The 11146-nt window shown below is 53.4% G+C and overlaps 4 protein-coding genes across 4 annotated transcripts in view; 1 reads left to right on the plus strand and 3 right to left on the minus strand.

Moving 5' to 3' along the window:
• Window positions 1-132: 132 nt before the first annotated feature.
• GUITHDRAFT_104952 (hypothetical protein) lies at window positions 133-1738 on the minus strand (the record flags this gene model as incomplete). The annotated part of the gene is made up of 10 exons (XM_005836346.1): window positions 133-195; window positions 240-302; window positions 352-458; window positions 610-701; window positions 823-902; window positions 966-1093; window positions 1138-1218; window positions 1259-1421; window positions 1601-1633; window positions 1703-1738. 10 exons carry the CDS (start codon window positions 1736-1738, stop codon window positions 133-135), a joined length of 846 nt encoding a protein of 281 aa, XP_005836403.1.
• A 1744-nt stretch (window positions 1739-3482) lies between these two features.
• Window positions 3483-3923, minus strand: GUITHDRAFT_104953 (hypothetical protein; the record flags this gene model as incomplete). Its single annotated transcript, XM_005836347.1, has 1 exon — window positions 3483-3923. The coding sequence occupies one exon, from the start codon at window positions 3921-3923 to the stop codon at window positions 3483-3485; it is 441 nt and encodes a 146-aa protein (XP_005836404.1).
• Window positions 3924-5131: 1208 nt separating this feature from the next.
• Window positions 5132-7305, plus strand: GUITHDRAFT_104954 (hypothetical protein; the record flags this gene model as incomplete). The annotated part of the gene is made up of 8 exons (XM_005836348.1): window positions 5132-5486; window positions 5555-5640; window positions 5738-5899; window positions 5955-6088; window positions 6335-6413; window positions 6700-6948; window positions 7090-7128; window positions 7231-7305. The coding sequence occupies 8 exons, from the start codon at window positions 5132-5134 to the stop codon at window positions 7303-7305; spliced, it is 1179 nt and encodes a 392-aa protein (XP_005836405.1).
• A 412-nt stretch (window positions 7306-7717) lies between these two features.
• Window positions 7718-11146, minus strand: part of GUITHDRAFT_136092 (hypothetical protein) — a gene marked incomplete at both ends in the record, with an annotated part of 3810 nt that continues 381 nt past the window's right edge. Inside the window, 13 exons of the mRNA XM_005836349.1 lie at window positions 7718-7912; window positions 7990-8203; window positions 8351-8404; window positions 8543-9010; window positions 9066-9106; window positions 9367-9522; window positions 9673-9717; window positions 9770-9925; window positions 10131-10176; window positions 10219-10250; window positions 10479-10783; window positions 10832-10981; window positions 11043-11146. The exon at window positions 11043-11146 is cut by the window's right edge and continues 58 nt beyond it. Coding sequence (XP_005836406.1) covers window positions 7718-7912; window positions 7990-8203; window positions 8351-8404; window positions 8543-9010; window positions 9066-9106; window positions 9367-9522; window positions 9673-9717; window positions 9770-9925; window positions 10131-10176; window positions 10219-10250; window positions 10479-10783; window positions 10832-10981; window positions 11043-11146 — 1966 coding nt within the window. The remainder of the gene's footprint in view (window positions 7913-7989; window positions 8204-8350; window positions 8405-8542; window positions 9011-9065; window positions 9107-9366; window positions 9523-9672; window positions 9718-9769; window positions 9926-10130; window positions 10177-10218; window positions 10251-10478; window positions 10784-10831; window positions 10982-11042) is intronic.

Consider the following 11146-nt stretch of genomic DNA (forward strand, 5'->3'; position numbering starts at 1 on the left):
CCTCCATCCACTTCTCATCCCCTGCCTCCTCCCTTGTCACCCCCCCCCCCCACCACCACCTCGTCCTCCCTCGTCCTCGTCCTCGTCCTCGTCCTCGTCCTCGTCCTCAGTCCCTTTATTCTCCTTCCCCTTCTACTTGTAACGCGCGATGTCCGAGGGGCTCATGACGGCAGGGCTCACTTCACTTATCGCTGCCTGTGTCAAGGTTCAGCACAACGCGAGCTGCAGGGGGCGCAAACCTCCGCTGCTGCTCTGCCCACCGCCTCTACAGGGGACCATGGTACAAACGCTGACCCGATGACCTGCCGGCGCGTCAGCTAACCGCCCAGCGCCTTCACATCCCCTTCGTACCGGCAGCCCAGAGAATTTGTGGAGGGGAGTCTGGCTCATGAGCGGTTCTTGTAGCGGACCGAACGCCCGGACGGTTGCGATGAGGGGGTGGGCGCCGGGTTGATTTCCTAAGAGGGTGTGAGATCATAGGAAAGAAGTCAAGAAGTTAGAGACGAGGATGAGATATGAGAGGAACAGGAGATAGAAGCACATGACATCAATATGACAGTTGGCAGATGTAAGGTGAAAGGTAGGATGGCATAACAACTTCGGTCCTACCGTAGATGACCGAAGGCTTGAGGATAGTGAAGCTTGAGGGAAATCTTTCCTTGACGAGCTTCTCAACCGATTCCTTCCCCTCGATGTATCCTCTATCATGACAAGATATCAACATCTCTCTCCATCTCTCTCTCTCTCCCTTCCTCCCTCCCTCCCTCCCTCCCTCCCTCCCTCCCTCCCTCCCTCTCTTAGCCGTTGACGCCAATGGTTCACCTTAGCGGGATTGAGGCAGGAAATGGAGGGAACGTAGCAGAAACGAAGACCATGCGATGGACTCCGGCAGCAGCAGCTTCCTGAAGGGAGCAAGTCAGCGGGACCAGTCGGGTCACATGAGGAGGGGAGTCGACTACCTCCACCGCCACGATGTTCGCCTCGCCATTGATCCTCTTCATGGCCTCGTACGACCCGAACCCCCCGATGGCTGCGACCACTCCCTGGGCGCCGACGAGCATGCTCCGCCAGGTTTCAGGGGAGAACACGTCCGCTATGGTTGCGATGAGGACGCAGCAAAGAGCAGTTGGCTCGCACCCGCTAGGTACTTGACGTTCTTCATCCAATCTAGAGACTGTCTCGGTGTCCCAGAGCGGTTAATCGACAGCACTTTTTCCCCTTGAGGGAGAGGGCTTTGCAGACTTCACTCCCAACGAACCCGTTTCCACCAAACACAACGACCTGCTCATGTTGTCAGCTCTGAGTTCTCCTCCCTGCACAGTCATCACGTCGAATCTGTCTTCTGCAGATGTTGAGAAGAGACGGGGAAGCCCAAGGACTCTTCCCTTCAGCATTGAGCTTCCACCCCTTACAAGACTTCCCTGCGATCGTTTTCGTTGCGGTCAGTAACCCTCACTCTTCATAGGACATGAGAACATGCTGACTTATCGTATTATACAAGAGCATGCTGTTGCACTCAATTGAACATGAACAGGTCGGATCCGTCAAACAATTTGGAAGACAAAGTCATGTCTTCGATGATTCATCACTCTGTGCTCACAATCTCAACCATATCGTCGTCTTCACCATCATTCTAGTCATCACAGTCATCATGGTCATATCGTGCATTGCCATCTTGTCTAGTTCATCTTCATCATCATACCGCCCAGATCCGCCGCGCGTTGATAGCCATGGGCATCCTTTTATGTGTGGTAGCCCGTTACGTATGGAAGATGCAATCATCGAACGCTTTTGTAACGGTTAAATTCAGTCTTGCCGGGCGACCGTCTCTCGGGGGCCTGCCATCATAGTCCTCAGCGTATTTTAACTTAACTTCCAGGCTTTCAGTCACAAGTTTGAGTCAAGGGGGAAGGCTCTAAACGGTACTAAGGGCCGAGTTTAACGGCTGACAGCGTATCGCGAATCCATGAGCGAACGAACGCTTTTTGACATACATAGATTTAACTTTTTTGCCAAAAATATCCCTTTCCCTGTCAAACAAGCATTGCTTCGATATATATCAACCTGACACGAACAATTCCATTTTGGAAACATTTTCCTTCAACAACGTTTCAAACCATTTCGTCATCCTGTTTTGACCTATATTTTTGTGGTACAAATTCAAATACATTAAAAAGCAGTTTTAATCTCATGGATACGGAGAATCGCGAACGTCGTTCGCGATTCTCTTTATTACAACACAGCTTTACCACACGATGATCACGGCCTGCTTACATTTAATAAATGACATTGTAAATATATAAATCCACTTATTTCAAATTTACACATCGTTTGGAAATTGTATAATAGTTATAAACGTTTTACAATATTTCTAAAACGTTTCGTTGCGTTCGCAATATTTTCGCGATACGCTAACGGACGTTAGTCTCGGCCCTAAGGTTACGGTGCCTCCGGCAGCCAGGGCAACCAAATAGCCTGATTTTTAACTTAACGGAAGTTTGAGTAAAAGTACTGTAGCGGCCTGCCCTGCCAGGCTGTGCGCGGGCCGGGGCGGCCCGCGGCGCCCCGGCGGCGGCCGCAGTCGCCGGACCGGCCACCGCGGCGTAAAAGTTGACTGACTCGGAGGAACTAACAATTGTTAACTGAATTAAATTATGGTGTGCCGGCATCAGAGTCGACGGCCGTTTGACGGTCCGACCGTCACGGCGGGGTGACCGGCGGGGGACTCCGGCGTGACGGTTACGCGCAATTGGCCGGCGGAAAAGTTGAAAATTAAATTGCTTTTCTTTTTCAGTCAATGAATGGGCCTTGAAGGGCCTCAAGGTAAGCTCCTCTCAGTCTCAGCATAGTATCATGAAACTTACGTCTCTTCAGTGTGCAATGCGTTCAAGTCTTTTCAAGTCATCATCGGCCACGTTACGGTTTGTGGCAGTGACATGCGGCTAGTCACGCCAAACGGGGAATCCGATATATCCGATCTCCAGGGGACGAACCTTTACTCAAAGTTGAGTTAAAAAACCGTGAACATAGCCTCAGTCGAATCGATGTGACAGTGCACCATCCGATGATCAGCTTTTGTTGTGCAGTGAGAGTCTTGAAAGTTCTCAGTGTCTCCAGGGTCTATTCAAGCTCACAGTTTGTAAAGTTCCGCGTGCCTTTCATCATCAACTTCGGCGTCAACCTCAGGAGTGTGTGCTGCGCGGAAGCTTTGAAGCACAATCATGTGAACTCATCATGCTGGACTCCTCAGACTGGCGGCTCGACTGTCCTTGTTGGAAGAACTGAGAGGGAGAGCGTTGTGAGGAAAGGAAGAGATGACGAACTTAAACTTTTATTAAAACAAAATATCAAGATGCGATACACTTGACAGGCTCTAGTTCGAACAGAACGCTGTCAGTGGTGACAGGTGGTCGTTCACAAAGGCTGACTGTTTTACGGGTAACTGTAGACCTGTCAGACTTGTCTGGCTTCATTGTATCGTCCTAGTCGTCCTCTGAGCTCATGTACCACTCGATCCATTCTACCTCCAATGGAATCTGATCCTCCTCCCACATCCAACATTCATCCTCCGGCACTCCTTCATATGCGCCTTGAGTCCCGCACAAGCTCTCACAGTCGCCTTCTGGCTCATCTTCAACGGCCTTTGTCAGGATCGCCGAGTACGCTGGAGGCAGGGAGGACGGTGATGGTGGGCCAGATGGGGAAACTCGAGTCCTCGAGTACGGCCATTTCATGACTCCGGCTCGTCTGCACACGCGCTTCATGGCGGTGAGGGAGATGCCCAAGATCTTAGCGGCCTCGCTCTCCTTGTAGCAGAAGAGAGCTTGCAGCCTCGACAACTCTAAGCGAATGCAGTTCTTGCGGATGGCTCTCGGTTTCCTTACGAGACTCTTGTCCGCTGTATCAGCATTGTGATGGAGCATGCTTTGAAGCAAGTGAGACAGCAGGTGAGGACGAGAATGCGAGGATCGACCAGACCGCCGCAAAGGACCGTCTTCTAAGGTTGTGGACGAGGACGAGGATCCGAGTGAGCAGGGGAATGAAGAGAAACCTTGAAGGTCGCTGGGGCAAATCGGGAGGTTGGGGCAGGAGCCCAAGTTTTCCTCTTCGAGGCCCTGTAGTAAAGTATCCGGTCCTACCGATCTCCCAGGCTCACCGATACAATCTCGGGTCATAGGCCACCTAGGACCCTCTCCCTAGCGGAAGGTTCCGAGACTCCGAAGAACAATTCGCCGCCGCAACGGTCGCAACGACCGATGTAACGATATTCAATCACAGATCCTGACCCGCCTCAGGCTGCGGAGAGGAATGGGATTGGAATGGAATCGGATGAGCGGGGGAGGGAGGAGGGAGGAGGGAGGAGGGAGGGCAGCAGAAGGGAAGAGAGGAGGAAGGATGGAAGGGTTCTCAAAGAAGGCGGAGGAGAAGACTCAAGGATCAGTAGCCTTTCAAGTCTGTCGTGAAGGGGCAGAGAAGGTTGGTTCGAGCTGATGGTAAAACCGTCGATTGGAGGAAAGGACAAGGGGAAGGAGAGAAGGAGAACGGGAAGGGGTGCACGCAATGGTGACATGCTGACGCTGATTTGTCTTCAGGCTTTGGGATGACCATCCGCTGAAACAAGAACAGGCTGGGAGGAAGAAACTAAGTCTTGAGATTCACCGTCATCATGAGTGTATCTTCCGTTCGCATTCACCCGAATCAAGGAGAGACGGTCTTGTTCATGTTGAATGGCTTCATTACTGCCCAGGGGAGAGAGCTGAGAGCTGGTGATGCTGTCGTTGTGGTGAGGACGATCGACCTTCTCTTTGTTACATTGACTTGAGGAAAGATCCGGACCGGGGAAAGAGGATGGATGCTGGTGAGGGACAGTAAGGGACAGAAGTCCTGGGTCCCACAGTCCTACGTACAGCCCGTCTTCCATGAACGGCAGGATGACCTGGATGTGTTGAACAGCCTGCAGGTGGAGAGTGAGGTTGAGATTGAGGAGCATGGGGAGGGTGGAGAGCAGCATGGCTACAGCAATTCTGTTGTAGATAGAGGAGCTCTGGTGCATAATGGGGGAAAGACGCAAATCTCGCAGAGGGAGGGGGGGAGGAGAAGGGAGGGGGAGAGGGAAGGCGAGAGGAAGGGAATGAGGAAGGAGGAGGACGAGCAAGCGCTGCAGAGGAGTTGGGATGTGGTCGCAGGAAGCGTCGCATACGTCGAGGACATCATGCAGCAAGTTGAGATGTCTCTACTCCGCATGCAGAAGATGCACGAGGAGGAGCTGAACGCCCTGCTGAACCGGTTTGAAGGGAAGATCGCGTCCTTGGAGGACGTGGCGGACACGAGGCTGGTGGTGGAGGTGGAGGCGGAGCTTAGGAGGGAGAGGGAGATGCATCGCAAGGAGTTGGAGCAGGTGTACTTGGAGGTGTCGAACCTGAAGGAGGAACGCTCGAGGCTCCTCAGAAGAATAGAAGGGATGGAGAGCGAGAAGCTGCGAAGCGGTGCTGCCCCCTGCCCCCCTCTTTTCCCCTTTGCCCCTGGTGCCCCTGTAGCTGAAGTGCTTGCGCAGAGCTGGGCCATGGCAGGTCGCAGGACTCTCTGTCGTCTGCTTCACGGTTCCATACGAGCTCCTCCCACCTGCCTCCTGGGCGTGAGGTAAAGAAAATCTGCCGTGCATGCGCGTCCTCGAGGAGATGGCGGGATGATGCGGGGACGCGGGTTGCGGTGGTGCTTTGACTCGTGCTCCCTCCAGCCTTCGGAGCGCATCCAGACCTTGGAGAAGAGCATCTCGGAGATGATGAGGAGCCTGGAGGAGAAGGACCAGGAGATCCGCTTGCTGTCCCGCGGTGACAGTCATGAGCGTCAGAGGGCGAAGATGTCGGAGGTGAAAGAGTTGAGGGGGAAAGGGAAGCGGGTGGGGGAAGGGAAGAGGGGGAAGAGGGGGAAGAGGGGCTCATGACAAGATGCAGGCTGGTGAAGAAGAGAAGATTTTGCTGGATTTTGAGCAGATGAAGAAGAGCAACGCGGATCTCAACATGCTCGTCCAGGGTTACAAGGAGAAAGTGAAGAAGATGGAGAAGATGCTCGAGGACGAAAGGAGCAAGTGAGTAGCAGAGGGGCAAGATGAGGAGTGAGAGTGTAGAGGGGGATAGAGGAAGGGGAAGAGGAGTAGAATTGCGCTGGGGAGGGGTGAAGAAGGAGAGGAAAAACGATGATGATGATGACGACGACGATGATGATAATGATGATGGTGATGGTGGTGATGATGAAAACAAAGGCGACAGCAACGAAGACGATGACATCGATAACGATGACGATGACCTTCTTTCGTGATGTTTTTCTCCTACAGATCTCAGGTTGATTCTTCCTCCAACTTTGGCCTTCGCTCCGTCCTGGAACTTGAAGTTGAAAACACGGCGTTGAAGCAGGTCACCCTCGCTCCCTATTCTTCTCCTCTCCTTCTCTTCTACTCCTCCGTCTCCTGTACATTCATTTCATTCCTCCTCTTCCAACTTCAAAGGCCCTGTTCCTTGTGTTGCCGGTCTTCCTCCTTCCTATCCTTCTTCTTGCCTTTTCTCTGCCCCCTGCCTCCACCCTGTCCTCCGTCACCCTTTCCTCTACTGTCATGATCGATTCTCTCGCTTGTTCAACTCTCCTTACTATTGTCTTCCTCGTCTGCCTCCTCCCACCCCCTCCCTCCTGACATGCCTTCAGCTCCTGCGAGAGAACGAGGAGCACCGATCGAAGGGAGACGAGGAGGAGGTCAAGAAGCTGCGAGAGGCAAACTTGTCGCTGCAGGAGACTCTTGCGAACCTGCAGGAGGAGTTCATGAGTCTCCGCACGCAGCATGACGCTCTCCTCGCTGCTCCCGTCGGCTCCGCTTCTGCTCAGGGCCAGGCCAGACCGCAAGATCTCATCGGCATTGCGAGATGGAGTAGCGGAGGAGCTGAAGAGAGGTTGAAGGTGAGAGGAGCGGGGGAGAAGAGGAAAGATTGCTCGAGGGGATGAAGGGGAGGGATAGAGAAGGAGAGGTCGGTGGATGGAGGGTAAAGAGGACGAGGAGATGAAGGGAGGGGCGAGCGAGAGTTGCTGAACTACTTGCAGGATGTGAGAGAAAGCGACAAGCTCCCCAGGTCTCCAGCGGTAAGTGGAAGAAGAGGAGAGTCGCGAAGGGGGGGGCGTAGAGAGGATGGAGAGACAAGGAGGAGGTGGTGGGGAAGGGGCGTTGTGATGATGTGGAAGCAGATTGGTGGTGCTCTATCGTCATCGTCGTCGACCATCACGTCGTCAAAGAGGAACTTGGTCGGGCTGATCGTGTGAGTTTGTCAAACGGATGAGAAGGGAGAGGGAATGGGAGAAGAGAAGCAGAGTGAAGGAGGAGGAGGAGAAGGTGAAGAGGTGAAGAAAAAGTGGAAGAGGAAGAAGGAAAGAAAATGTTGCTGTTGTCCATGTCATGTGATAAAAGGATGTATGCGTGAAACTCTTCCCGTGAAATCAAAGGTGGGAACAAGTAAAGAGGACTGGGGAAAACATTCAGGGGCGACAGCGATGGGTCCACTTTCAGTCGCTGATTGATTTGATGACCTGAAGGAGCCGTCAAGGAGGGGTAGAAAGCAGAGAGAGGGAGAGGAGTAGGAGTAGGAGAAGGAGAGGAGAGGAGTAGGAAAGGACATATGAGTGGATCACCTTGAGAAGCGATCGGAAATTTTCCTTGTTATGCTCCTCTTTGGCTTCAAACTGCCTGGGGAAATTTCACGTCAAAGCCAGAGAGAGGAAGCGAGCAAAGCGGGGAAGCGATGAATGTGCGAAAGGAGGAGGCGGAGGCATGGGTCAAAGGATAAAGTATAAAAGGTGTGTACAATGAGGAGAGCGCAGCATTGGCAAAGAGAAAGGAGTCGTCGTGATCGAATTCGGAGGAAAGTAGCCTCTGCAAGAGCAGTCAGTCATTCTGCTTTCTCCTCTTCCTCCTCCTCCTCCTCCTCATCATCATCATCATGCGCTCACCATTGCAACGCGCAGACATTCCTTGGCATGCAACTTGACCCGATCCGCATCCAGATGTTCCTGCGACCCCTCCTGCTCCTCCTCTTTCTCCTTCCTTTCTCCCTCATCCGCCTCTCTCCCCTCTTTGACTTCGCCCTCATCCTTCTTTCTTTTGGCCTCCGCTTCCACCTTCTCCTTCCGGTGCTGCTGCAAGTCTTGCTCAAGCTTCAGGATCCTAGACGACAACTTCAGGAGGAGAGTGGAAAGAGAAGCGGGGGAGGAGCAAATGGGGAGGTGCGAAAGGAAGAGAACTCTGCAAGCAGTGCAAAGAAGGAGGGCAAGACAGTAGTGGCAGGAGGGAGTTGGAGATAAGAAAGCTCACTGCTCCCCCTTCTTGCTTGCTTCAGCCTTCAACGCTTGATTTTCCTTCTCCAGGCTGCACCAAGAAATTCATTCAGACAAGATGAGACAGAGGGAAGGAAGAAGGGGGGCTAAGAAAGCGGGAAGGTTTGCATGCGGCAGGAATCAGGATGGAAGGAAAAGAACGAAGAAGAACGCGGAGATGATGACGAACCTTTCTATCTTCGTGCGCAGCTGATGCAACTCCTTCTTGAGTTGAACGTCCTTCTCCTCGCTCAAAGCGTTCCCTCCCTCTTTTCTTGCTTCCTTTCTCTCCTCTCGCTTCTCCCCTCCCCCTTCCACTTCCCTCTTTACTTCCTTCCCCTTCGCTGCGGATGGCGATGCCTTGCCCCCCTTCCCTTGCTCCGGCTGTGCATCCGTCGATCGTCTTCCTGTTTGAGACAGCACACTGCTCCTACTGGACGCCAGCTCTCGCGAAGTATCGTTCATCTTGGGCCGAGCTGAGAGGATTTTTGATTCCTCCTCCTCCTTCTGCAGTCGTTTTTCCTGACAGACAGCTTTCAGCCTTCTCTGCCTCTTCAAGGACTGGGGGACCTCCAGCGCCGCTTTCTTCTTCTCCAGGTACTTCATTGACCTCTCGAAGAAGTTCTCTCCCTCTCCTCCAGCCGACTTCGGTCGCGAGCTGAAGAGCTACAGTCACCCTCTCCCTCCCATGTCTGGCGCCTTGCAGTGCACACCTCTTCCTGTCCGCTCCTCCCCTTCCCCTTGCCGAATTGACCTGCAAGGAGGGTAAGGCGGCAAGAATGCAGGTCAGGAAACTTGCCATGAGCTCTTCCTCCCTCCTTCTCGCCTCCTCCTCCATCAGTTTCGCCCGTGCTCTCTTTGCCTCCACGTCGATGCCTGACAGGCGCGTAATGACGTCTCCTTGTGAGGTCTGGCGAAACGTCACCGCAACCTTCTCATGTTCCTGCCCACTCACTCGTTCCTCGCCATCTCCTCCGTCCTCCTCCTGCTCTTCGTGTCGATCCGCGTCTCCACCTGTCGCCGATGGTTACCTCTGGTCGCAGCGATGAAGAAGAGGACAAGAGAGGTCGCCTCTTCCAAGCTCAGCTGCTCCTTCAGCTGGTGGATTTTGCTCCACTTGACATCCAAGTCCACCTTTGACAGGCGGGTGATGACGTCACCTTGCTCGGACTGCGAGGAACCTTTAGACGGTGAAGGAGAAGGGAAGGGGAGGAGGAGAACGAGATGGATCAAGGGAGCTACGGCATGGGAAGAAGTTAGAGGCAGGAGGAAGGAGCTGTGGATGAGGAGAGCACAAAGGTATATCCCGACCCCTCGTACCCGTCTCATCGCGAGCTCCTTGCTCTTGGGCAGCACACTCACCCCCTGACGTAAAGCATTGTCACGAACTCGCAAGGAGGGAGCAAGAGAAGCGGACCGGAGAAGAGGAGAGCAGCGACTCCTGACCGCTCTTCATCTCCTGCAGCTTCTTTTTCTTCTTCTCCACATCCACAGCAGATAGCCTGGTGAAGACATCTCCCTCGGCTACGCGCCTGTTTGACAGCTCCTCGCTCCTCCGGTTGATCGAAAAGCTCTGTGGACATGTAAGAGCGTGAAAGAGAGGACGAGGATGAGGTTGAAAGGACGGTGAAAGAGGGGACAGAGTAAAAGCAAGGAATTGGAGGAGAGGGCCGAGAAGACAGGATGTCAGGACGAGCGTCTAGCGCAACCAGCAGGCAATGGGTCGCAGTAAGGAAAGGGAAAAGGGGCAATTAGCTGCATCGATCTCTTCCATTCACCTGAATCATTTTGGCGTTCTTCTCTTCCATCTCAGCCTCAAGCTTTCTGCTTGCAAGCTCATGAGCTGGACAGAAAATTCGTTCTCACCTCAACTCCTCCTGATGTTTTCTTGCAGCTTCCTGTCGAAGGTTTTCATCAGCTCATCGTCCTTTTCCTCCTCCAGCTGTTCCTCACCACAGACATCCTTTGTATGATCTCAGCTTGCCGATCTGCTGAAATCTTTCGAGCTGATTAGGTGAAATTGAGGGGCAGCAGGAAGAAATAGATGATTCAAAAGGCGGAGGATGACAAGAAGGAAGCAGAAGAAGAGGATGAGGACGAGGAGGGAGACGAGTAGGAAACGATACCTTGATTCCAGGGGAATGGTTAATATTCTCCTGATTTTCTTCGCCCTTGGGCTTGTCAATGAAGTAGAGTGGTTTACGCTCCCTGCCCTCTGCCATCTGCAACGACTTGGGGTTGAGGGCAGGAGAAAAAGTGCACTTCTCCTCCCTCTCCTTCTGCTCTCTCTGCATCCGCGCGATCATGACGGAATCATTCGGCTCCTCTTCCGCCTGTGCGTTCGCTCCGCTCCTCGTCTCGTTCCTGCTGCCGCTGCTCGAGGCCACACTCCCTCTCTCGCTTGTCGTCCTCTTCCTCTCCTCGCCCCCTTCTTGTGACTTGTCATCCCAGAGACAGCATCTGACAGCCACTCACTCACCTTCACCCTCCTCGCACTCCGAGCTTTTCTTCTCTGTCTCCGTCATGGGCTCTTTCTTCTCTCCAGCTCCATTCGAATGGCTGCCATCGGGTGCATCCGTCGCCTGTGCATGATCCTTGTGCTCGTTGTTGATACCGTCCACAGCATCAACTATGAGCGAGCACCCTCAGTTTGTTTTTCTGCAAGCGGCAGGTCGAGGTTCAAGGCTCACCTTCGTTGCTCGTCCCATGCTTCCTCCCTTTCTCGTGCTTCTGCTTCCCGCTGCCTACTACTCCCTTGATGAACGGAGGTGTCTCTCCACCGTCGGGCTTCACC

This window comes from Guillardia theta (genome assembly GCF_000315625.1).
Source record: "Guillardia theta CCMP2712 unplaced genomic scaffold GUITHscaffold_18, whole genome shotgun sequence".
Lineage (NCBI taxonomy): Eukaryota > Cryptophyceae > Pyrenomonadales > Geminigeraceae > Guillardia > Guillardia theta.